The sequence below is a fragment of the Nyctibius grandis genome, chromosome 1, assembly GCF_013368605.1.
Source record: "Nyctibius grandis isolate bNycGra1 chromosome 1, bNycGra1.pri, whole genome shotgun sequence".
Lineage (NCBI taxonomy): Eukaryota > Metazoa > Chordata > Aves > Nyctibiiformes > Nyctibiidae > Nyctibius > Nyctibius grandis.
The window spans coordinates 109,456,079-109,483,719 of record NC_090658.1 but is presented as its reverse complement, the minus strand read 5'-3'; the positions used below and the strand labels follow the sequence as shown (position 1 = coordinate 109,483,719).

Here is a 27,641-nt window from a genome sequence, read left to right as displayed (position 1 = left end):
AAATCAAAGGCTTGAATATCAAAATCTTTGCTTACAAGCTACTCTTATTTAGTAATCATGGTTGTTTAATAACCACAACTTGGAGCACATGATCCATAAGAACAAATAATTGAGTATATAAAAACCTGTAGTTTGTACTTAAAAATATTTGTTTTATCAGGATTAACATAGAGTCACTAAATAAATATTTTTGTAATTTGGACATCAAAAGGGAAAAACTGCCTAATAGAGAAGGTTTTACATGTATGGCAATAGCAATACTTCTGGACTAAGGATAACATGTTCAAACAGTATGAAATGCTTATTCATAAACTGTTCAGTGATATAAAATTTAAGCTTCATTTCAGGTATTCATATTCTTTTTCTCTTTGCTGTTTATTATTTATGTTCATGAACAGTGAACTTGGGATCCTGAAGCCCAGATTTATTTAAGAAAATGAAGTTCACTTTGTGATACGAAAATGGCTCCATGGAGAAAGGATACATTTAGGTTAAGATATTCAACTAAGAAGTCATAGAAATAGAAACGAGACCCATGTAGCTTAAATGACCAGCCACAAAGCTTGACATATGAATTCCAAATATCAAACAATAAACTGAATACTTGAATGTATCCATTAAATCTCTTTGAGTAAATTTGCGTAATGGATAGCTTCATAAAATTTAGAACTGCCAGCAGACAATTTTGCAAACGGGAAGAAGGCTGCATTCACCCCATAATTTGCTCATAGTGAGCAATTTTAACTAGTTTTGAAATGGTGAATGAAATTCCATGAATGGTGAGACTTTCCATCAAGTTCATAGAGAAAAAATGTTTAGTTTTACAATATACTTGGCTTTTGCAAGTTAATCTTTTAATCAGACACATAACGTAGGTTTTATGTGTTCTCCTGACAGACCAGCAGTACTCATGGTCCCCTTCTCAGCACTTCGATGAAGAAAGATACTCTCCTGCTGCGAGGAATATGAAAGGATTATCTGGTAGTCGCAACCAACCACAGTTATGTTCAGCTCATACTTGTGGCTTAGCGTCCCCTGAAGATTGTGAACACACCCACGACCATATCCACCATGGGCAGGAGCCAAGGCAATCGTATCTTCTCAGCCCCACGGAGAGTTGTCCGATGGACCACCATCGTTGCTCGCCACGCAGCTCCATTCATTCTGAATGCATGATGATGCCCATGGTAATGGGCGATCACATGTCAAGTAGCACTTTCCCCAGAATGCACTACAGTTCACATTACGACTCAAGAGACGACTGCGCCATGTCTCACGGTAACCCTAAGATTAACCGTATTCCTGCAAATCTTTTGGACCAATTTGAGAAACAACTTCCTCTTCATCGGGATGGGTTTCACACTTTACAGTACCAGAGGACCTCAACAGCTGCGGAACAGCGCAGCGAGAGCCCGGGAAGAATACGCCATCTCGTTCATTCAGTTCAAAAACTTTTTACTAAATCTCATTCTCTGGAAGGATCATCCAAGGGCAACGTTAATGGAACAAAGGGAGACAGTCGAGGGGATGACCATCATCATGGGCACCATTCCAAGCATAGCAAAAGGAGTAAAAGTAAGGAGCGAAAACCAGAAAGCAAGCATAAATCTGGAATGAGCAGCTGGTGGAGCTCTGATGATAATTTGGACAGCGACAGCACTTACCGAACCCCTAGTGTGGTAAATAGGCACCATGCAGATCATATATCCCATTGCTACCCTGAGGCGCTCCAGGGGCATTTTGGGGATCTCTCATTGAAGACTTCCAAAAGTAACAATGACGTGAAATGTTCAGCTTGTGAAGGGCTAGCAATGACCCCTGATGGTAAATATATGAAAAGGAGTTCTTGGTCCACACTTACAGTAAGTCAGGCTAAAGAAGCTTATCGCAAATCTTCACTGAACTTAGATAAGCCTCTGGTTCATCAGGAAATCAAACCTTCCTTGAGGCCGTGTCATTACCTTCAGGTAAGAGGAAAATTTTCTAAATATTTGTAATGGAAAAAGCATCACAGTTTATGATGATGTCATCATAAAAAATACAAGGGTAATCTGTTTATCTCTCTTAATATCTGTACGGCTCACCTAATGCAGATATTCCATGAAAGTGAGAAAACTGGCTTTTGTCTTGGTTTATAGGGCACAGATTAAAAACTAAATAAAACTGGTGTGATATAAATTAGTTTAAGATCAGTGGATGTGTTTTCATCTTTGGAGTTCACACTGAACATCTGGATAAAATCCATACATCAGACTAAAAAGGGGCAGTGCTCCCAACAGTCTGGGGGCTACAAAAAGTGTGTCAAATACATCTGTAAATGAGTAGTTTTGAAAACAGGCTGTATGAATTTCTGGTTTTCTGTTATTTTATTCCTTTTCTCCAGGTTGATCTAAGTAACAGGAGAATAGATTTATTGGTGTACTCAATTGCTTTGTCGTGACGATGATTACTCACAAACTTCCTTTTTGTGACAGGGTCACCTCAAATCATAATGAACTGAACCTCTTGAGACCATACTTAAGCTATCCTTGGGGTTTCTCAGGGAGAGAAATATTTCAGCCCTGTACTCAGACTGTTTGTGGTGATGTTCTGCACACTTGTTTTCTTTAGCAGCAACCAAGAAGCTCCCACTTTCTCCTGCATTTAAACTTTTATACCTGGTGCTTGCTGCTGTTTGCCACCCCAAAGTCGTGCTAGTGTATCCATTTAGGATGCTGCATGATGATCCAGATGTTAAAGTGATACAGGTTTAAAAATTAGTTTCCAAAATATTTTTTTTAGACATTTGTGTCATTTACATGGCCGAGGTCCAGCACAGTCCCATGACAAGTGTCATTAGCACATCAGGGTGTACAGAGAACTGCAGTGGGAGTAGAGCAGAAAGGAGGGAGTAGCTGGGAGGATAACTTCTTCAGCTAGCTTTGCCACTGGAAAAAACGTAGTATACAAATATTCCCTTAGGTATTTTTACCAAGTACAGCCTGCAAAGCCCACATTGTTCTGAGTACCTTCTCTTTTATTTCTTTTTAAGGAACTTCTCTTTCTCCAGAACTTCCTGATTCTCACATTAACATGGTTAAATCTCCACTCCAGATATATGTATTCAGGGATTTTCAGTTCCTGTGTCCAGGACTCTGCAGGAGCCAACAAACACAGACTAGCAACCGTTGTAGTTCTGTGCGTAGTTCTCTCCCCTCTGAGCAATAGGGGACCAATAGTAATGAGTCATACGTGAAGAGCTATATTTTTTCAAAATGCATATGCAGACATCCAGGATCAATCTTCCTTACTGAAACAGGGAAGGTTCCTCGTTGCAGAGAAAGGAAAATAAAGAAATTGCAACCCTTCTAGCATTACCATGCAAATTGATTCCAGTTTAGACTGACAGCTGTGATATTTTATCATATCCAAGTATCGTTCTCATGTATGTAAAACAGCCTGCACTTCCCTGGAAGTTTTTGATCTAACTCAATGAGCCAGAACTGGAAGCACGTTGTGTGCAGAGACTTCCACTTTTGTCTGTGTTCTAAAGCCACGTGTACAGCTCTGACATTACAGAGAAGTTTAGGTATGGCTGTCTTTTTCCTTACCGTGACATACTCCTTCTTCTACGCAGACAGCTCTGGTTCCTCTACATCTCTTCTGGGTTTTGTGCTTCCCTTCTCATCATGTTTCATTGTTTCTTCTTCCCTTCTCTTTACATCTTATTTTTCTTTGCAGAAGGCACCAGTTTTTACTTTTCATGGGCCTTCTCCTTACTCCCAACTTATATCAGCATCTTCAAGTGAATGCAAAACACTGAGTTCACAAACTAACTTGGTTATCACTAAGCTTTAAATCAAGCCCAGTGGCAAGCCTAGGGAGGAGGAAAACACATTTTTTGCAGTCATTGTTTCATGCTTTTTGTAAATTTGGGATGACTACAGAAAGGAATTTTCATCCAGTAATTAGGAAGGTTCATCCACTGGTAGGTTCATCCAGCTTAAAATCTAGGAGATGTGAATTTAAAGTTTTGCTTCACCAGAGACTTTCTCTGTGATCTTTGTTTTTAAGCCCCTTTAAAAATACAATAGCAGCCATCCCCTATTCACAGATATCCTAAAATGGAAATTTGTTAAGATTGAGTGCTCAGTTACTACAATAAAGAATCTACAGTTGTGTCCAAAGCAATAACACCAGGAATTCTACAATAGGAATATTCTCATTACAAAATATTAAAAAAAATATGTATTCTGTAGAATCTCAATATGCCATTCAGAGCATAGATATCCTTCAGGTTGAGTGGCTTGGCTTATTTACTAGCCCAAGTTTAGCAAAAAAATTGAAGGGACCCAATTCTGTCAATGTCATAACTAAATGCTTAGTTTTGAAACTTCTACTTTGAGGTATGCTGTGCTGTCACACTGTCATTGTTAAGATCAGAGATAGAAGTCCCATTATTAGCTCTGCCATGAACTTTCTCTCTGACCTGGGAAATGTAATTTGTTAATTACTGCACACTTCAGTTACTCTATCTGCAAAACTGAAGGAGGATATTGAACTTTTCTTATGGCAGTGTAAGAAGGTCCTGCACCTGGGTCGGGGCAACTCCTGGTATTAATACAGGCTGGGGGATGAAAGGATTGAGAGCAGCTCTGCAGAGCAGGGACTTGTGTGTAGTGGTGGATGAGAAGCTGGACATGAGCCAGCAATGTGTGCTCGCAGCCCCAAAGCCAACCGTGTCTTGGGCTGCATCAAACGCAGCATGGCTAGTGGGTCGAGGCAGGTGATTTTTCCCCTCTACTCTGCTCTCATGAGACCCCACCTGGAGTACTGCGTCCTGCTCTGGGACACCCAGCATAAGAAGGACGTGGACCTATCGGAGCGAGTCCAGAGGAGAGCCACGAAGACGATCAGAGGGCTGGAGCACCTCTCCTGTGAAGAGAGGCTGAGAGAGTTGGGGCTGTTCAGCTTGGAGAAGGCTCCGGGGAAACCTTATAGCAGCCTTTCAGAACTTGAAGGAGGCTAATAAGAAAGACAGGGACAAACGTTTTAGCAGGGCCTGTTGCGACAGGACGAGGGGTAATGGTTTTAAACTAAAAGAGGGTAGATTTAGACTAGATACAAGGGAGAATTTTTTTACAATGAGGGTGGTGAAACACTGGAACAGGTTGCCCAGAGAGGTGTAGATGCCCCATCCCTGGAAACATTCAAGGTCAGGCTGGACGGGGCTCTGAGCAACCTGATCTAGTTAAAGATGTCGCTGTCCAGGGCAGGGGGTTTAGATGACCTTTAAAGGTTCCTTCCAACCCAAACTATTCCATGATTCTATGTAAGAAGCATCACTAAATAATGATCAGATAAAAATGATCATTATGTTCAGAAACTGAGAAAGGTAGAGAAACATGTCAGGATCCCTAGCCAGGAGAGTTTACTGCTTTGCTCCAGAATATCTGGAAAAGAGAATTCAAGGGATTATGAAGCTGATTATGCAGCAGCAGATTTCCCTGAGGTGCACAAGTGAACAGATTAACAAAAAACCCCAGGCCCTTCACAGATGTGTTTATAGCATTGCAACAGATGATATTAAAAGACATTTCTCCTGAGTGATGTCAGCTATATATTTTTAAATTCTTTTTAAAGCAAAGATGTGAAACTATAGTCCTTCAGCAATCTTACATATGAATACATGAACATACTCCAGAATAATAAAAAATAATTTTCTATGTTTATATATTAAGATTATAAATTTATAATATATATATGGCTTTTACTCTGGTACCTAGTTATATGAGGATTCACTCTACCCAACTCACTTTTCTATCTACTGGTCTCCTTGTTATTTTTCTTTTGACACATGTATGAAATATTGCTTCTTCTGTTTTCCATTGAAGAGTTTTGGTATACAGAGTTTCAAACTGGAAGACCATGGCAGTGTCTTAGGCCTGTGCTTGAGACCATGTTTTCTGTGTTGTGTTTCTGGGCTTCCATTTTGTCTTCCACAGTAATTACTGAGATGCTTTTTCCTTAAAACTGGAACTCTGAAGAGTGAACAAAGGAAATTTCTTTCTAAGAAGTGAGCTTCTACCAAATTCACAGATGCCTGAAAACAGGAAATGAGAAAAGAGATTTTGAAGACATCTGCACATTATATGCTTAAGTCATGTCGTAGGGTTGAAAGCAGGTGTTTATTTCTTTAACCTGGTAAGGCCTCCTTGGAATTAAACCTTGCAAGAGAGGTCAAGGACAACAGAAAGAGCTTCTTCAAATACATTGCAGGTAAAGCCAACACTAGAGGCAATGTAGGCCCACTGATGAATGAGGTGGGGGTCCTGGAGACAGAGGATAAAAAGAAGGCGGAGTTACTGAATGCCTTCTTTGCCTCTGTCTATACTGTTGGAGGCTGTCCTGAGGAGCCCCGGACCCCTGAGGCCTCAGAAGAAGTCAGGATAGAGGAGGAATCTGTCTTGGTTGATGAGGGCTGGGTCAGGGACCAATTAAGCAATCTGGACGTCCATAAATCCATGGGCCCTGATGGGATGCACCCGCGGGTGCTGAGGGAGCTGGCGGAAGTCATTGCTAGGCCACTCTCCATCATCTTTACTAAGTCGTGGGCAATGGGAGAGGTGCCTGAGGACTGGAGGAAAGCGAATGTCACTCCAGTCTTCAAAAAGGGCAGGAAGGAGGACCCGGGTAACTATAGACCAGTCAGCCTCACCTCCATCCCCGGAAAGGTGATGGAGCAACTTGTTCTTGGTGCTGTCTCTAGGCACATCAAGGATAGGGGGATCATTAGGGGCAGTCAACATGGCTTCACGAACGGGAAGTTGTGCTCAACCAACTTGATAGCCTTTTATGAGGATGTTACCCGGTGGATAGATGATGGTAAAGCTGTGGATGTGGTCTATCTCGATTTCAGTAAAGCGTTTGACACGGTCTCCCACAGCATCCTCGCAGCTAAACTGGGGAAGTGTGGTCTGGATGATCGGGTAGTGAGGTGGATTGTGAACTGGCTGAAGGAAAGAAGCCAGAGAGTGGTGGTCAATGGGACAGAGTCCAGTTGGAGGTCTGTGTCTAGCGGAGTTCCGCAAGGGTCGGTTCTGGGACCAGTTCTATTCAATATATTCATTAATGACTTGGATGAGGGAATAGAGTGCACTGTCAGCAAGTTCGCTGATGACACAAAACTGGGAGGAGTGGCTGACAAACCAGAAGGCTGCGCAGCCATTCAGAGGGACCTGGACAGGCTGGAGAGTTGGGCGGGGAGAAATTTAATGAAATATAACAAGGGCAAGTGTAGAGTCCTGCATCTGGGCAAGAACAACCCCATGTACCAGTACAAGTTGGGGACAGAGCTGTTGGAGAGCAGCGTAGGGGAAAGGGACCTGGGGGTCCTAGTGGACAACAGGATGACCATGAGCCAGCAGTGTGCCCTTGTGGCCAAGAAGGCCAATGGCATCCTGGGGTGTATAAGAAGGGGTGTGGTCAGCAGGTCGAGAGAGGTTCTCCTCCCCCTCTACTCTGCCCTGGTGAGGCCGCATCTGGAGTATTGTGTCCAGTTCTGGGCCCCTCAGTTCAAGAAGGACAGGGAACTGCTAGAGAGAGTCCAGCGCAGAGCCACGAAGATGATTAAGGGAGTGGAACATCTCCCTTATGAGGAGAGGCTGAGGGAGCTGGGTCTCTTTAGCTTGGAGAAGAGGAGACTGAGGGGTGACCTCATTAATGTTTATAAATATGTAAAGGGCAAGTGTCAAGAGGATGGAGCCAGGCTCTTCTCAGTGACATCCCTTGACAGGACAAGGGGCAATGGGTGCAAGCTGGAACACAGGATGTTCCACTTAAATTTGAGGAAAAACTTCTTTACGGTGAGGGTGACTGAACACTGGAACAGGCTGCCCAGAGAGGTTGTGGAGTCTCCTTCTCTGGAGACATTCAAAACCCGCCTGGACGCGTTCCTGTGTGATATGGTCTAGGCAATCCTGCCCCGGCAGGGGGATTGGACTAGATGATCTTTCGAGGTCCCTTCCAATCCCTAACATTCTGTGATTCTGTGATTCTGTGATTCTGTGAAGTCTCCAAGCTTAGCGTTTGGCTCCTCTCTTAGAGTTTCACATTCCCTGCTCCCCCACAGACAGTCCTTGCAGCTGGGGAATCTCCTTGCATGGGGAGTGTGTTGTTGTAAGTTAAGAGGTGATTCAGTCAACGTGCCATGTTCCAACATGGGTGGTCATCTAGTTCTGAAGTGGACTCTTTCAGAGAACTAAATTAGTAGAAATAAAGCTATATAAAATAGTGATTATTTTTCTCATCTAAAGCTCATATCAGATTTACATCACTCCTGCCACAGTGGAGGTGGTGGGAACATGCGGAGAGAAGGGAGAGAGGAAGAGTTGGAAGCCCCTTTGGGCTCCAGCTCGTTGTTAAATCAGCTTAACTGTAATGTGAACCAGACGGTCAACTAGCACCACAGGAGCAGAGAGCAGCCGTTTGTAACTGTACGCTAATAGCATTTATCAGGTTCTTGTGGATGATTAGCAACAGGTTTTATGTATGGGCCTTTAATTTCTGTTTTGGATGCAAACAAATTGAGCTACAAATGCATTTCTGGGCACAAAACACTTTCGGCATCTTACTACGCAGGCAGAATAGCCCAAGTAGATCATGTGCAGTAAAGCTCACTTTTGTATAGCTTTAGCTACAGTGACTGCTGCTGCTTTCCATGTAATTTTAATTTTAATATAAAATATCTTAAGAAAAAGATAAATGAGTTGTGAGATCTCTTCTGTCTTCATCAGCTGTTTTGGCTAATTAGGTTCAACATATATACAGTGCAGTGACCGATTAATTTTATTCTGATATGACTACTAGTGAGGAGCAAAGATTTTCAACAGAAAAAATGTGTATGAACTAGACAGCTGTGCTAAAATGATGAATACAAAAGTGTTGCTTACAGTTTTCAGGACTGAAATACCTGTGAACACTAGTTAAAAAAAGTAACCCCTACAATAAAGCCAAAAGACAGGCAAGAGCATAGCACTCCCCATCACTGAAGTTCTGGAGCACGGTGCTACGCGTCACCAACTAATATTCCTCCCTCAGCCATTCAACAGCCTGCGAAGCAGCAAGCAATCAAGGTAAACATACCACAAGGTACTGTGAATGAGTCAGCACTGAAAGAGAAAATAGCGTGTTGTTCTAAAAATGGCTTCAGCCCACTTCTGTCTTCCTAGTTCATTTAAGTGCTAGCGTCATCTGTTACAGCACTGGCATTGCTAAGCATGTGGGTAATAATGTCATCTGTATTCTCTACAGAATGAAAGAAAGGCACAAGGGTTGGTCTCTTAAAAAAGGAAAAGGCAAAAGCAGACGTTTCAACAAGGCTCTTTGCTGGTTTAAGTTGTGCCTACATGGAAAAGAGCTTTGAGGACAAGCTGGTGGATAAACAGGCATTAAGCCCTCAGTTACATTTTTCCAGGAACTCTTCTGGGGACAGGACAGACTCCCACAAATGAGACTGTTGCTCTCGAGAGGCATGCTACTGCTTTGCACTCTCCCTCTGGTTTGCAGGGATGGATGGATCTGAACTGAATGCACCTTTCTCAGCACTTCATCTTTGTGAATCTAGATTGCATCTGTTTGCTTGACATAAACCCATATGTGAACTACAGAAACTACATCCAATACTCTACCCATTGATGTATACTGTGGAGTTAGCCAGAGCTAGCGGGGTTTTCATACTAGCATCCAAATCACTATCACCCATTCTGCCTTCACAATGATTTATGACCAGCCACCACTCCATATTTAACTGGGTTGTTTCCACAGCAGGAAAATCTAGTGTAGCTGGTAGGGTAGCAAGGTATTCTGCATCCTAAGTCAGCATGGACACGTGCTGTACCATTTTGATTTCTACAGCCCATTATAGTCCCACAAGGATGTCTCAGCTAGCCCTGTGCCTCCCAGTCAGGAATGGAGATGTGCAAGAGAGACCTGTAATGCCCCAACAATAAGGGAAATGATGGGACAGTTAATGGCTCACAGTCCATACGCAGTGTTAATGTCAGCCTGCAACATCTGGTGTAGCACCTGGGCCACTCTGTGGAGTTATCCCCCGGGTGAGTAAGGGTGTAGTCTGCCCATACAGAGCAGCAAGCTCGACCACTCATACTTGTTCCTTATAATGTTCTCTCTACCCATCGTATCTCTGAAGTACAATTTTAAGAACATAAATAAAAAGGACTTAACAAAGCTGACACTTCCCTGTATTTACAGAATGCTGATGGTTTCATGTGTCACAAAAAACAGAATACTTCTTAAATATCACTTCCAAGAGGAAAAAAAAAAAACACCAAAAAAAGCCCAGAAAATAAATACATTCAATCAATGATGGTGTAAAGCTGTGACCAAACAGTTGTCTCAGATTACTTGTGTCTTGAATTACTGTGCTAATCAGTGATACAAGAGCGCACTGCTTCCATATCCATTTAGACTGGATATCAGGAAAACTTGCTTCACCTAAAGGGTTGTCAAACATTGGAACAGGCTGCCCAGGGAAGTGGTTGAGTCACCATCCCTGGAGGTATTGAAAAGACCTGTAGATGTGGTGCTTAGGGACATGGTTTAGTGGTGGACTTGGCAGTGCTAGGTTAATGGTTGGACTCAATGATCTTAAAGGTCCTTTCCAAAAAAACAGTTCTATGATTCTATGCCCATATGCTAGGACGCTCGTATTGGCTGAAATGAATTGCTGAAGCTTTTTTTTCAAACAAGAGTGGAAAGATTTCAGAGTTTTAGTATTTTGTTCAAGCTGCCAAAACAAGTCCCTATTACTGTAGAAATGTCAAAGCTAGGACTAGAAAAGGGAGGCCGTGATCCCACTGCCCTTTAATCAGGGGGAATTCTCCTCTTTTATAACGTTAGTACAGTGTGTTACCAAATTGTTTTTCAGCGTTCACCTCACCAAAGCTGAAGGCTGACCTTTGCAGTAGTTACCCAAAGTTGTCGCTGGGTCTGAAGAAACTGTCAGCCAGGAGTAACTTATTATTTTATACACTCAGGCCAATTGCATCTGTCCAGTGAGACTGCTGGGAACACGTACTCAGGGCTGTAATGACCGCACACCCTCCTATGCTGCAGGCTTGCTGCCTAGGGCAGACCCGGCTCCTCTCCTGAGCAGCCTACACCAGTTTCCTTGCAAGGAGGTGACTGTAAAAAATGGTGAAGCATTCATAAATGTTGCTTTGTTGGGGTTTTTTTTCCCAACTGGTTTTGGCCATCTTACAGCGCTGTGTTTAAAGGTGGTTTATTGAAGTGGAGTTGCACATGTGTTTAAATGGCTGGATGTCTATATGGATAAGGTCCCTGGTACTTCTGGTAGGGGAACTGATCTTTTCAGAAGTGTGCAGATATTTAAGTGTTACCCTGTAGCTAGACAGGAAAAAACTACTCATTTCACTCTGTAAGCTAAATAATTGGAGTCACCTGGAGTTAACTGTTCAAAACTGTCAATCGTTAGTTAACATGAGAAAAATGGATGAGCAGCAAATATATCAATTTTATGTAGTCTTTAAAATTATTTATGTTTTAAAGACATGCACTGTTTTTTCCAGTAGTAGACCTATAACAGATAGAAAAAAAAAAGTGATATAATTTCCTGCTCGGATTAAATAAGACACTGTTTACTGCAGGCCTTCTTTTAGGCCAGCCCTGGGTGTGCTGCCTTTTAGGTTCTTCTTTTCTCTCGAGCTTTATAATGGCTCTGCAATGTTGGAGTGCTTGCTACATCTGCAGTCTCTGTGGTTTTGGAGGTGCTGTGCATTGTGTGTTGGGAGCACCTCTCCTTTTCTTCCTTTAAGGCCATTTTTGACCCTTAGTCTATACTTCTGTGACCATGAATGGCCTGTGGGGTCTTGCCCCACTCATACAGGTAATGATAAGGCGACAACTCTAAATTTCGCTTAGTGTTGTCTGCAGTGATAAAGGCAAAGATATTTCTAGAGGGACCTACAGGTGATTTTGGCAGATAGGTCGTGCAATGTTGAGAGTCTGGGCTGAAGGGGCTGATGATACTTTATTTTCCCATTTCTGAAAATGTCTAGAAAAGGACAGAGTAGTAAGGCACTGCTACGCCTGCTCTGTGCCGCACAGGGCCCCAGCTGTCTGCGGAGCGTTGGGCATGATGCAGCTTGGCCAGAGGGATGCAGGTGACCCCACGTGAGCAGGAGCACACACCTCGTGCACTCAGAGAGTCTCGTCTCCCACAACTTCATCAGCCACAAAAACCAGGCTGTTTTTCTTCACTGTGCTGTGCAGATAGCTGGGCTCCATTCACTCTGCAAATGTGGTTCAGGCAATTCAGTCTACCTCCCAAAAATATCTGCCAGGAGAACTTGCACTTAGCTTCAGGTGCTGATATTGTGATCCCCTGGGGCTCTTCTGCTGCTCTGTCAGTCAGCCAGCCCAGCTGGCAGGTATATTCCTGGCTCCCATTCACCTGTAGTGAGTGACAAGGTGCGATCCAGTTTAGGTCTTTAGCCTTTTGATGCTTGGTTTTAGCAGAATTTGCATTGTAATTAAATTAATTCAATTTATAGAGAAAGATGTAAAGGAAAATGCAGCTAAGAGCTGGCCCAAAAAGGCAAAGAGAGAGAAAAACAAACTCTGGGTGCATGACTATGGCAAATTAATTGGCAGAAATGCTGCATGAGAAGTTCCAAGTTTTGGTCTTTGATACTTCTGTGGACCTCCATTATTAAAATAAACGCTATCGTATGTTACATCTATGCTATCAAACTGAATAATGTCAGGAAAGGTTCCTTGACACTGCATCCTGATCCTCTGTACTGTTATGTGGCTCAGCCTGTCTTGAGCATTGTTTTCATCCAAGCCAGACAGTATTTCCCTAAACTGTTCCTGGGTAGAGTTCAGGACTTAGCACAGGCCAGGGACTGTTCCTGGTAGTCACACTGGTTTGGAGGCAAAGATTGCTCAATAGCATGGGTGTGGAGTGCCGCAGGGCAGCTGACCTCCAGGAAAGACAGTGGGTCTTCATTTACTAATGTATGCACAGCCCTAGGGTAACCACCATACCATTTTCACCCTTCTCTCTCGCTACTACTGATGATTGTGCAGCAGCACAGTGAGTTGGAGCAAGTCACCAGTTCAGCTGAAAACTTACGTTTACTTATCGTTATTATTGTTGTTAGGGTAATCTTCCAGGCAGCACTCTAAGTCACTTTGCCATTACTAGCATTGCTTGAAAAGCTGAATATTACTTAAGGAAAACCTGCCCCACCAAAGTTGATGGTAGTATAATTTTAAAGCAGCTTAAGCTGACCACGAAGCAGCATCCTGGGTCACTTACCAAAGGAAATATGCAGCCAACTAGAACCCAGGTTACTTGGTTGAATCCCTACTGGTTTTGTGTCTTAGATTGAGAGGCTACATATATCTAGGTTCTCATAAGTACAGACCAAGCCCTCCCTTCAGTCCAAGCACATCTCATATCAAAGTTCTGGCACAAGATCTCAGTGAGCTCCAGGCTTAGCAGGCTAAAATCACTTATAGTGTGGACAAGCCCACCACTGCCATCTGACTGCACCTCGCTCCACCATGTCAAAATGGCACAGAATCCAGAGAGTCCCAGAGACACTCAGCAATGTAGCAGAGTATTTGCAGGTGGCTGAACTGCAAGGGTCTTTGCCAGCAGTACAAGCACATCAGGTCATGAGGTGGGCACTTGGCCCACATTCATCCAAACAGTATAAACAAAGCCACAGAGTTCTCACAAGACTATGTACAGTATTTAACCATCCTCAGATCACAGTTCACATTGTTGCTGGAGAATAGTGCTGGTTCTTTTTTTTTAGTTCATCACTGTTGAAATATGAGTTATGAAATATTATTTAAATGAAAACAACACTGTTCTGTAAAAAATTCGGAAGTGGTGACTAAGCAATCCTGAGTACACTGGATGGAAGTCTTCTCTCCATCAAGGATCAGTTAGTGCAGCTTTGCTTGGGACTACACATGAAAAACTAAAATCAGGCAGTAAATAATGCTGGTACTGGTTTGCCTATTCAACCATCTCCCAGCTGGAATATTATGTTTGTGTTCTGTGATCTGCATGGGTGTCCAGTCCATTCCCAACTCCCAAATTCCTGAATTCAAGTTGTTTTCAACCCAGTGTAAAGCATCTATTGTTTGGGATCTATGTGATTTTCTTCCTCTTCCTGTGATACTATGGCTGTTCATAGCAAAGCCTGGAGAGAATCACTGGCAAGGCAACGATGCCTTGTGCTTTCTCAGATTAGCTCCTGCCTTGATGGACAATGTTGACTGACTTTCGGGGAATGTTGCATGAACTCTGTATACTTCTGAGCTGTCAAGGAGCTCAGGGAGTAGGGGGTGGCATGTGAAATTTAAAGCTAATTAAGAGGATTGGCGTTGCTAGTGGTGAGGGGAGTCACTGACGTATTTTGCAGAGATTTTTGAATGGTTTCATTGTGTAATTCATATTCTTTGAACAATGAATCAGCACATTAAAAAAACCCACAGAAAGACTAGTTAAAAATGTGCACTGAGAATGGTGTTGAGGTGTAGACACAAAGTTAGGTAGTGAGGAAACAAAGTTTTATTTTCAGATACTGCACTCTTCCCTCCTGCAAAAAGCTAGACCAATAGGGTCTAGAGTCCACAGCTAGTAAATAGGGGAATGCCATTAGTGTCATTACCTTCAGGAGAAAATTCTAGTAATTGGTCTGTGTTCCTTCTTCAGCAAAATTTTTGAAAACACGGGAGGTCTAGCTCTCACATTCTATTATAATATCAAGGAAACTTTCTGCAAGGTAAAAAGCATTGCTCTCTGCCTTGCAAGACTGTAATTTATTTTCATCTACTTAGAGCTGTGCACAAAGGCTGTTTTTCTGAGACTCCTTGAAGAAGGTGTGATTTAAAATAAAATCTCCTACCTACATTTCAGATTATGTCCTTTTTTTGGGGGGGGTGGTCATCCTCTTGACCAGGCTGAGAAAGCATAAAATTACAAAAATTACGTATGTGCTACGTAGTGTGTCATATCTTACCCTTCTTCGTATCATCTATAGTCTAATTTAATGCACAGACAGCTTCTGCTTCTAGTAAAATGTAAAATTTACATTACTAAAATAAGCTTTAAGTCATAATGAATATTTCAGTGCCTTTTACATCTGCATGCTAATTAGGTTTCACAGGACTCCTATGAGGTGGGTAATTCTCATTTTAACCTTTGAGAATGAGAAATATGAAGAAGTGATAGTCAGCTCCCTCAGCTGAAGTCTTATGTTTGGAAGTGTTTCATTTTAGATAGTAAAGTGATATGCCAGATTTTAAGCAGATCAGCAGTTTTGTGGTGGAATACCTTTAAAACTCTGGGAGTTGGGACCAAATGCCATAGAAGTGGGTGGAAAAACAGGAGCAGATCTATTTTGAAATGCCAGTGGCTGTTGCCTGTTTGACTTCTTTAGCTAAATCCTAAACTGAAATAAAAAAAAAAAAAAACAACTTGAATTGTCAGTGGTCAAAGTCCAGAAGAATTAATATTTCATTGGTTCTTCCAGTTTTGACATCAGTATTTCTCATATATGGTTGGATATTCACACTCTTAACACTAGGGCCTGATGGGAGCCTAGATTACCTATCTCCGATTAAATAGAAGGAAAAACGTTTTCCCTATGAATGTGCTCAAACATTGGAACGGGTTGCCTGTGGAAGCTGTGGAGTCTCCATCCTTGGAAACATTCAAAACCCAGCTGGGCACAGTCCTAGGCAATCTGCTGTACCTGACCCTCCTTTGAGCAGGAGGCTGAACTAGAGATCTCCAGAGTCCCTTCCAACCTCAGCAATTCCATGATTCCTCACTTGTTCCAGAGGTTTGGTGAATTCATCCTTGTTTTCCCTGACAACATGCTGTTGCTTACATGCAGAATGTATGCAATCTGAGAAACAGGGGACAGAAGAGACTTACTGCCAAAGTCCAGTCAGGGGTCCAAAATCCTTTTCTTCTGCCGGTCCAATCTGAGCACAACCAAGACACCCAACCTGAAGGACTTCTAACAAAACACAAGGATAGTGACTACTCTTACTAAAACAAGGAAATCCATTTTATACTAGCAAGTTTCTAGAATACCCACTGTGAAGATGTGAGGTCAGTTTCTTCCTTAGCCTGCACAGGGTCAAACCCCATCTTCCCAATTCCCCAAGTTGCATTCTGAGCAGCAAGCTCTAAGGCAGTTTGGAGAAAAGGCATTTCTAGTTTTGTTAAGATGCTCCACAAGTTTTATCCAAATACCCTGTCACATAAAATTCATGCGAGTGTTTGGCCCAAGGATTATAACTAAGTTCCATCATTCCAGGTGATTGCCTGGATCACGAGGCTGCAACACACCCTTTCTTGTACATGAAGCCCTTCTCTTCTAACCAGCCCTCCCCAGGCAATCCGTGAGTGTTTCCTGAGAAGGCCATAGGCCATGAGTTATAAAAGGAGGAGAGCATGCCAGTTTATTTATCAGCCCTAAGTCTTCATCCTGAGCACTGCAACCATTATTGATTAGAAGGTGAGCAGTAACATCTCCCACTTCCATAGCTGTTTCGTCATGGAGGGAAAGAATAAGGCTGCTCAGTTCTTTGAAGAAAAAAAGTCTGAATTTGTTCTTCAGGAGATGGTTTTAGGCTGTGAATGGGAAATGACAGAAGGGCTTTCTGCTGCCTATGATCAGATACAATAAACCCAAGAAAAGAGAAAGGTTTGAGATTTTTCTTCATGCTTTGCATTTTGGTTGCTAATTAAAGGGACCTTTTGGTTCCTTTTGGATGCTACTCTGAAGGAGCTAACTCTCCTAAATGCCTTTTATGTGGAACTTAGAGCCCTACCTAAGGTTCTGGATTTCACTCTCATGATCAGCTCCATAAAATGTAGTAAGTTTTCAACACCAGTTGCTTTACTAAAATTGGCCCTAGGTGACTAATGTAAGATATCACACTGAATCAGTAGCAGAACAATTAAAAGATCCCAAATTTCCTGAACCTGCTTGTACTCCTTACAGCAACAGTGTGAAATTTATGAGAGAGACTCATCATTTTCTGTAGTAGTTATAACCAAATCAGCAGCCAGTGACAAAATTAAATGAAAAGATCCAGACCTTGTCATCTCGTTGTTCTTACAAAAGGAAATTCATGTGGTAATATGTAGTCTAACTCCTCTGTGGCTAGAAACTGCATATACAAGGATTCATGTTAACATCTAGAACAGGAGGAAGGCCTTTTTAGACATTATAAATACCAGCACTCCTCACTATATGCAAGTAGATAATTAGGGTAATTATTCCCAATTAGCAGCTGCAAGCCCTGCAGATGGGAATTTCAGGGGCTGGTAACTATTGTAAGAAAGCATTTCTGCAAGCTGCAAAGCCCTTTTCATGTCTTGGAAAATACACATTTAATGACCCTTACACATGCTGCTAAATATTTTTGTTAATATTTCAAAATAAAAATCTTTCCTGCACTAGTATAATACTTCTGCTTTTCTTTAAAGCTATGTTGAGGTCTGAGATGGCCTGGATTTCAAAAGATTTTTTGTAGTATTTAACATATCAGCTAAAGTAAATGATGAACAAGGCCAAACTGGGACTCAAATTTTGCTTCTATTCTCAGTCCATGAGGAAAAAAAAGGTCAAGGGCCCTTTCGTTGGCTTTTGAAGACACCAAAATGACTCCAGCTGTTTTCCGAGGCTCTGCTTGAAACCTTCTGAGAGAACACGTTGTCAAACTTGCTTGCCAGGCTCCAGAAGCATTTTCTCTGTGTTCATTGTATTCTACTCCTTTGAATGGCTCAAGGGTAAAAAATTACACATATTTTAATTGTGAATAATATTTTTTTTCAATTATAAAGGCTTCTGTGATAGTCACTGAGTTACTCTGATTAGAAAGGGATTCTTGATGCATTTGTGTGTACCATGAGTACATCACAAGCACAAATGTAGCAGGGCTTCTTCAGTTTTTAGCTTTTATGTGAATTCATTTAACTTATGAATTCAGACAGCAAAAGAAATGTAATCAACAAAAATAGTAAGGAGCATTAACTGTAAGATTCGTCCTCATGAAGCTCCTTATCACAGTGAAGAAACTTACTTTTTTTAGATACTTTAATGTAAAAAATCAGCCATTACTATCTTTTAAAGTAAGATTTCAGCTTCAATCAACAAATAAGCCTGTGTTTACTCATTTAAATACAGTCCTTATCTAGTTATTTGAACATGGAATTTCAGACAAAAGAAAGTTAAGAAGCTAATTATTTTTTGCCTTTGAGTAGTAAAAGGTTATTGATCAACGTCTTTTTAAACTTTCTATTTAATTATCTTTGAGCTAAAATGAAGGAAAGAAATTTCAAGCCAAAATAATTATTCTATGAAAAAGTTATGAGTTTTTTTGAAAAAAGAATATTAAGACTGAACATAATAATTCAGCTCTAGTACAGAAAATTGAACAATATGTCTTGCAGTGGGAACATGTAGATGCCAGTAAATGCTTTTTCAGCATTTGGATTTTATTTTTTGCTATGCTAACATACAAGTAATAAGAAAATTTAAAAGTGAGAGTATGTTGTATGATATCAATTAATTTTTCCTAATATAGCTCTCTAGTTCAGATTTTTACAGTTAATACTGTTGCCAGTTGTAGATGAAAAACAAGCTTAAGAAATTATATTTATTTTGTGTATTTTAGAAGTCTGGCTATTGCAACTATCACTACACATAAATACCTTTTGGTCTACTACAATCTCAAAAAATCTTCCTCCAACATTAATCTCATACATACTAGGTCTTAGAAGAGAAATGAGGATGATGTATCACATTTACAGGCTTCAAATTTGGGAAGATTTTTCATGTTCCCTTTCCAGTCACCATCCAAAGCTGAATAATATGAAAAGTTTGTTTCTTCGCATGATCTAACCCATTTTTCATTTAGATTCATGCTCTGTCCTATTACTTCCTAATATAACTCATAATTTTTTTCTCTGATATTTGTCTCCCAACATTTTTCTGATCTGTGCGATCTGTTTCATCTCTTCTTATCTGACTACATCTTCAGTCTCTCTTTTTTCTCTCCTGAGCTTGCTTCTTTCATTTAGTATCTCTATCTTTACTTGTTCACCTCCTTTTAAAACTTCATTTCCCCCTTAATCCCTTTTTGGGACTCAAATCACCAGGTCTGTTCACCTGGTGTGTGGCTAATTAGTGTATCTTGAACAGACAGACCATGTTAGTTATTTAAATCTCACCTCCAAGACTGCTGAAACCAATGGGAGCATTTGCTTCAGCTCCACAGTGAACTCCATCTGTAGAAGGTCTCAAATATGTTTGACTTGAAAGTCTTTATTAGACATCCTGCTTTGCAGAAACTCCTAATAATGTTTAACTGGAAGTTCAGATTTATAGTATATTGGTAAATAATGCCATTGTGCTGTTTAATATATATGAAGCCATTATGTTTATAAAGGATTTGATGCTGCCAAGTGCATCAGCCCTGGTCCACTGATGTATTCTGTCACATCCTTCTTTTTAACCATGAGTCATTATAATGTATTTCAGAGATTTGCTTATATCCTTTAAGTTAAGTAAATTCTTAAGTATGTTTCTGGATTAGGACCAGAGGACTCAGCACCTTGGAAGATTAAGCAAAAAGCAAAGAATCAGCAATACTGGCAGAGACAGGCTTGCTGAATTTATCTGTAGGTCTTAAAACAAGGCTGATTTCACTTTGGATTGGAAAAGCTACTCCTGCTCAATTCTCTGCCAATTTGTAGTGCAGAGAGATACCCATCCACCAGCTGTGTGTTATCTGACTACCAATCTCACTATTTGAAAAACCACCTCAACTGCATGAAAGCAGCCTCAACCAAATGTATTAATAATGAACTGGCTATGTTCCTGATAACGTTACAGCCTCTATGAACTATTTTGCAGTTTCTAAAGATGAAAAAAAGACAAATTGCTGAATTTGCTTTTTTTCCACAGAATTTTGCCCTAAATCAGAATCTTATCCATTTGTGCAAAAATCACAGCTTAGTTTAACTTAAATACTTCATTCACCTTCTTGAAGAGCATCCAAAGCCCCATGTAAGGAGAGTTGGTAAAAGACTCTGAAGTGCTCAGCTCTCAGTGGGTTTTAGGTCTGAGACACCTGATCAACTTACTGTTTATCAGCTGAAAATCTGTGTGCAAACTTTCAAGATGTTAAGCTAAGCTACTTCCTGCAGTTTAAAACATGTCTACAAATAGATATTGCAGCTCAGCTCACAAACCATGACTTGATTGTTCCTTAGGTTCCAACATTTATAAACTGAAAATTTCCAATCTTGAAGTTGGAATTAAATTGCCAAATCATTTGGGGATCTTAGAAATTTCTTTCTAAGTGATCTGTTTCTGAAGAATAAAAAATTCATGACTTGTCTTTGTAAAATGAAAAATTGAAGGAAGTATTTAAAGATATGAAAAGAATAATGCACATTTCTTGTGTGTGTTTTATGGTCTCCATTAGGTACCTCAGGATGAATGGGGAGGATACCCAGCTGGTGGGAAAGACGAAGAGATTCCCTGCAGAAGAATGAGAAGTGGGAGCTATATTAAGGCCATGGGAGATGAAGAAAGTGGAGACTCTGATACTAGCCCCAAGACATCACCAAAATTAACGGTTCGACCAGAATCATTATTAAAATCCATTGGACAAAGACCACTGGGAGATCTTCAAAAGTAAGTTGCACTATACCGTGTTCTACATCTTTCTGAAAGTTGCCATGACTTGGGTAATTTTTCTTTCTGTCTTACTGGTAGTGGTCAGTATCCATGAGAAAATATGATACTGTAGATGAAATGCTAACTTTTGTGTCTTCATTTTGAATTAGCTAGTTTCTTGGGATTACTGGATGAAAAACTGCCATCTTCCTCCATCCATGTAAGAAACCTGCTACTCCAGAGTTTCTTATGTTTACTAAAGGAAATAAATCTGTATTTTTATCAAAAGTTTAAAATTCTGAATATCTCTTCTCTAGAAGGATTGTTTTATATTATAATTCTGTGTTATTTCATTGCTTTCTCTGAAATAGAAAATGCACTCTATTCTATACTAGGTATAAAAACAAATACATAATTGTTATATATTTGGCACCTTACACCCTTTTTATTGGTACAATGTTTTATGTATCAGCTATTCTGTATCATGCTTATTTAAACACATTGTGGAGGGGTTTGTTTGGGTTTTTTTTTTTCATTCATACTACCTACAATATGGCCTATTAAATAACTAAAGCAAATTTTAAAACTGTAGGAAAATATGCAGTTATATATGTTTTCCAATAGTTCTTTATTTTTCTCTCCGTTTAATCCTTTCAATATATCATTTTATAACTAAACTGTAAGTATACTTCTGAAGACAGTTTCAAAGTGGTAGCCTGATTTCAAATCTGCAGCTTCTATTAATGTGACTGGGCATTTCTCACGGCTTAGAAAATTGATCTTTTTGCCTGGGAGAAATACATGAAATGAGGAAATTAAGAGTGAAACCTTCGATCAAAGGTTGTTTATTGTTCTGTAGGTAATACCAGCTCTAGTATACCATAGTGACTCACCTTTTCATAAAATAAAATAAAACAAAACAAAAACCTTAGGCAAAAATCCTTTTGGCTTAATTAAATTGAATTATTTAGCTTGCGATCTGGAAGAAAACCATCAACTTTCCCTGTTACTGAAGAGAACAGTTTACAACTGTATTGTTTTGTATAGCTTGCTCATGCATCTCTGTAGGCTCAATTCAGATGCACAAAGGCATCTGTACCATGAGCTTCTGTAAGATTTCTGAGATACCATGAAAGAAGACAGGCAGGTCTCCGCTCTCAAGTGCAACTAAAATCCAAGCAGAATACCTTATGGCATCTCAAAGGGTACAAGAGACCTATGTTTAGGCAAGAGAGACAAATTCTGAACGTGAATCTGAAGGATTTGCTAGAATATTAGTTCCAATGATGAAAACGTGGCCTACAACGTAAGTATTTCTGGCAGACCTGTACCTGGCTGATTTCCAAAGATAAAAAGCTGAGCTCTTAATGACAGTGGTTGGAAGTAACATTTGAATTTTTGATACCCTCAATCATTGTATCTGGGCTGAATTTTGGATTTGAGGCATGCTGGCTACATCATCTTGTTCAGTCTGAATTTGAGAAAATCCCTGGGAAACAAAAAAGGTGGTTAATTTTCAGCTTGTGAGTACATGTCAGTGGGAGTAGAGGTCTTTCAGGGTGAGGAGCCTGTAATTTCTCAGCCATGGTGGAGACATATGTTGTGAATTCTTCAGTCCTGGATTTTCTTGTAAATGGCTCTGAAAGCTGTTGGTCCTGCAAAAGGGCAATTATCCTCGTGGGATAAGATGTGCTAAGGGAGAGTGATCTAACATCTGTGGCTTGTTAAGAGTGACCTTTCTGAAGGCAAAATGGAAAGAGGAATAGTCGACTTTCTCAGACTTCCACACATCGACCAGCTGTCTTCCTGCTGGTAAATTAAACATTTCCAGAACACAGACCTGAGTACAGAAGCCTGACCATGTACACTGAAAAGGTTTTGGAGTGGTCAGTCCCCTGCAGATTTGTCACCTGAGTCTGTTAGCACTGTCCCAGCCATTGCCTGGCCATGTTTTGGGCATTGGTGTGGGCCAGGGATTATTCCCAGAAGGCAGCTTGGATGCAGCCATCCTGTTTTGGAGAGTATGTCATAACCATTCTAGTACCACAAACTAAAATCTTTTCTCAGAGACAGTTCTACCTTTCCCAGTACTTAGACTAAATAAAACATATTCTATTCTGTTCTTTGTTTTTGGCTATGGTTGGGCCTTCCCCAAGTGAATGTAGATAACAGCACAAATTTTCAACTGAGTGGTAGGTCTCAGTGCCTGCCCTAGACCCCCACAGCCTATGAACAGATCCAGACAGCATCTACACATACGTATCCAAACAAAGAATATGTTTCAAGAAAAAAAGTCTTTCTGATCTGTTAAAAGTCCTGAAGGCAGGTGGTTACTAGTAGGTCAATACCAAATGGTGTGTCTTCTGTCAGTTATCCATGTATCGCAAATACACCGCTCAAAATATAATTGATTAAAACACGGTTGCGATGCTGACGCAGTACACTGGGGTTGACAGCTGTGCCTGTTCGTGGTCCCAAAGGATTTAATGGCACAGTTACCACTAACCGCAGTCAGAAAAGGAGGACACTTCTTGTAATACTGTGCAATATTATTAGGGGCTCTGCTGAGAATTTGTCGCAAACACTGCACTAGGAATAATTCAGCAGCCAGGCTGCTGCTGACGGATATCTTTTAAATTCTCAGTTTTCCCTTAAACTGAGTGGCAGCACCTTGATTCTGCCAGCCTACCATACACAGGTTTTTTTTCAGTGAACTTCAGGCAGAAATGCAACAACTATTCTGGTTCTTGTATGCCTTTCTTGCAAAAATCTGCAAATTTCAGCAGCCCTTAGCCAGACAGAAAATTTCATGTCTCACAGAAATACAAAGTGCTGATCCTAAACCACAAGTCACCTCCTCCCAGTACATCTCTGTCTCCCTGTCACTGTGGTTACCTTTTATGTCTGGTGGGTTTCTATGAAGGATGTAGCAAGGGATGATGGTTATGGAGCCTTCCTCCCTCCTCCACCATGGCTCAGTAATCCCCATTGCCTGCCGAGTACCCTTTGTACCACTGATCACGCTGCTGAGCCAGAAGCCAAGGTTTTGAACAGCATTCCTGCATGTATAACAGGGCTGAACATGATTTCTGGCATGTATTATGAGAAATTACCTAATTCAAGATGTCAGCTGCATTAGCTTCCTTTTTAGCTTGTTTACCCGGATGGAGGGAGCTAATGCAGAGCAATAAAACGGGGCTTATACGCTCTTAGTCCTCTGCTTGGATGGACAAGATAGCTCAAAACTAGGGTCTGGCAGAGCACCAGTAAACCTGTAATAAAACCTGAATACTGATAGTTTTGGCGGTATAAAAACATGCATTAGCTGCAAAACATATGTAGGTGGGTTTCGTAAGAATAAGCCTAGTTTTCTATCACTATCCTGAATAGGATGAAATGAAAATTAGAAAAGCCTTCACTTAACGTTCAACAGACCTTTGACATGTATGCATGTTTCTCCTTTGAGTTTTATCAGGCATCTTTGCAAGAAGTTTTTTCCTACTAAATTCTGTTTCTACTTTGACAAAAGTAAGCCCCTATTTTTTTTGTTTGTGTTGCTCAAAGATTCAGCAAATTGAACATTAAAAATTCATAAACAATAAAAATGCATATTTGTATCTGGATAAATACTTTTATTTAACAACATACAAATAGGTAAACGTAACTTGATTTAACAGAAGCATTACAATTCTTAAATAATTTCTTCTAAGTTACTCTTGGAAAGGAGTGTATTTTGCTCCAAGTGGGAATAAAAAAGAAGCGCAGGGTCTGACCACTGCTGTTTTACGCAGATGGCAGAAGCAGGGCATATGGCCAACCACTGCCATCTGATCACCACCTCTGTCAAACTGCTAGCACAGCCAGCACGATCCCCAGCCCACTTTCAGCCCAGGCCACCTGGTTCTCTTCTAGAGAGTGTCCAGGCACGTTTTGGGGACTAACCCTGTTGGATGCAGCCACCCTCTCTGTAGGATAAGAAAGTTTAACCATATAGGTCAGTTGGCCAAAGGGTCAGGTAATGGACCTGGCTTATTTCTGAGTATAGCTATAGCTGAAGTGACTCAAATCGTGCTGGATTTTTCAAAAATTAAATGTACCTAAATATCTAGATTACTTACTGAAGGTAAATACTTTTCAATTCTTTCTTCGTGAATGCTGTTTCAAAAGACTAAATAGTATGTTGCACTACTTAGTCCTATAACATGAAGTCGAAGGCCAGTGTAATTTATTATTATTATTATTAAATTGCATTTGAGTGAAATATAATGCAATAAGGCTTTCTGTGGTGGAGACAGGACACATACTTGACTCTGCTTCCTTTCCAAGTTTTTGCTTTCTTGGAACAGTGCCAGAAGTCCCATTTATTGTAGAAATTATCTTGACTCCCAGTATTCCCAGGAGAAAAAAATATTAAACTTTTCCTACTATTTTTTTTTTAGTTTGCATAATGATTAGACATACAAAATCTTTCAGATGTCAGTTTTGGTATCCTATGAACAATTATAGGCCTTCTGGAAGTGAAATGCAAGCCCTTTCGATTCAGTCCATTGTTTTCTGCCATGCTGTGATGCTATTGGGGATGGAGTTAAACTGTGTTGGAAGGTAGTTTGCAGAAGGTAGCTTGTAGAAGGCAGATAGCGTGCTGCTAGGTATTTTCATTTACAGTAAAGGTCAAAAAAGCTGAACAGTTTATGGAACTGGTAGCTGAAACAAAGCGAATGTCTGTCTTAAGTAAGTTTTGTGCAATCCTGGAAGAGAGACTGACCCACATGATTTGTAAGGGTATCCTTCCAACCTAGTAACTGTCATTTCTCTGTATTTGTGACAAAAACAAGCGAAGCTAAGAGATGGAAGCATCAGAGACACTGGGATCCAGAAAGGAAAGCTGAAAAGAAAACAAGAATTTGGGACTATGTGATGGAAAAACAATTCTATGACTGAAGATAATGTTCCAGTTATTTGATGCTTCTTGTTTTCAGGAAAAGAGTACTTAATATACCGATTATGTAAATGAACAGGATAGCACTGTAGAAATAGCAAGTTCCATTTTCAGTATCTCCTCTGTGAAGTGTTGCGAAAAACTCTGAAAACTGTCTAACCATTTAGTCAAAAGGGATAACAATAGCATTTAGCCCAAAGTTAACACAATCTGTTTGAAGATCATACTGGTATCACTCAAGCAAATGAAGAGTCGTGCTGTGCTGAAGTTTTTCATTACGCTCTGAAGTGATTCATGGGAAAGTAGATGCTGCAAACATGAGGACGTAATAGGTTAAACTACAATAAAAGAAGATCAGTGACAGCAATGTGTACTTTTGGTTTGTGATCCTCTAATGGCAGACCTTACTGTGGCAGCCGGTAGTCTGGATACCTTAAGCTGATGGGTGAGCAGACAGAATGGCATGTGAGGAGATAGGTTGTACAAAAATGTAGGGTTTCAATGAGGAAGGAAATCTGCCATAGCATAAATTATTTGGTGGACTGCCACAGTGTAGTACTAGTGGTCCTTTGATTTGTCTTGCTATATTCCCCATCTAAACTTCTGCCAGGTTTTGGCCCCTCTGTGGAAGTGAGTGTCTCAAACTCTGAGTCATGTTCACGGAGAAAGCAGCCGTGCCCCCCTCAAATGTTTAACACCTTTGCACTGGGTGTTATTAAAGCCCACAGCACACTTGAAGAGTGCAATGCATGTCTATATTTCAGCTACTCTACTTCACAGTCTGGTATCTCAATGCAAAACCACTTTTTTCAGTAGTTTAAGCTAATGTGCCTAAGTATGACCTGAAATGGTTGCAACACAAGTGTTTTCTGGGCTTATGGTAAACGAGATCAAAGCAGTGATCTGAATTAAAAATAACCTTTCCCTGCTCTTCCCCTTTTCGGAGTGAGAGATTGCATCTCTCCATGGCCATACTAACTAACACTGACTTAAAGAATATCTGGACTGTGACCCAAGGCATGTCCACATGTTCTGTTCTGCAGACTATTATGGCAACAAAAACGTTGCCATAACACACAGCAAGGGGGTTGAACTGCAACAAGAAGATCTGACAGCACTTAACTGCTAGAGCCCTTGGCTCAGCAGAAACCATGGAACAGCACAGGCTCCTCTAAGACATGTGGGAAATCTCCATTAAAAAAAAGTTCCTACCATTTGTAACCATTTGTGCTAACCATAGCTCACTTACAACATGAGAAAGTGAAAACCAAATGAGAAGTCTGGAAGCACTGCATGAGACCAAACCTCTGTCTTTTCATCCATCTTTGCCCATGACAGTGCCAATGCCGTATCGTTTAGCGATGGACAAATTTGTGGCTATTTCTGCTAGAGAAATACCACCTGGTAAGTACACAGAGAGAAGTCTTGATGTTGCAGGCTGTAGGTAAGTGTGCACATGTGGAGGAGTGGGTGTGCTGCAAAAATGACACAGACTGAGAATTTAAGCCCAGCTTCCTTGCTAGAGAAATTAATGTCCTATTTCAGTGCTATCCATTGCTGCACACCAGTGATGCAAGCCTTTTTTTAATTTTTAAGGGTAAACTTCAATTTACCATTAACTCTTCTTCAGCATTTTAAATTAGGAATGGTTTTGAAGCCATTCCTGAGAAATATTTTCAATAGAAGAGATGGGAAAAATCACTAGAAAAGTAACCCTCATCTTCTATATGCATTTTATTTATCTTTGTTTTTTCCTCAATCTTCTGACTCTGAAAGGCCTCATTACACACTTCATTAGTAGCTTTTTGAGGCCCTATAGTGTAGTAGCATCTACTCAGAGTCTCTGAGGGGTGAAATTGGAGATTTACTGAGGAGAGTTTGAGGGCTAATTACAAAGACGTATCGACTAATAGTGCAATCAGTGGGCCACTGGCACAGTGATAGTGTTCTCTGCT

At 40.7% G+C, this 27,641-nt stretch overlaps 1 protein-coding gene across 1 annotated transcript in view; it reads left to right on the top strand.

Annotated features, from left to right (window-relative positions):
• The window catches only part of DLGAP2 (DLG associated protein 2), a 427,755-nt gene that overhangs the window by 326,899 nt on the left and 73,215 nt on the right, over window positions 1–27,641 (top strand). The window contains exons 4-5 of the mRNA XM_068396649.1: window positions 898–1,967; window positions 20,554–20,765. Of these exons, the coding sequence (XP_068252750.1) occupies window positions 966–1,967; window positions 20,554–20,765 (1,214 nt within the window). The 5' untranslated portion in view covers window positions 898–965. The remainder of the gene's footprint in view (window positions 1–897; window positions 1,968–20,553; window positions 20,766–27,641) is intronic.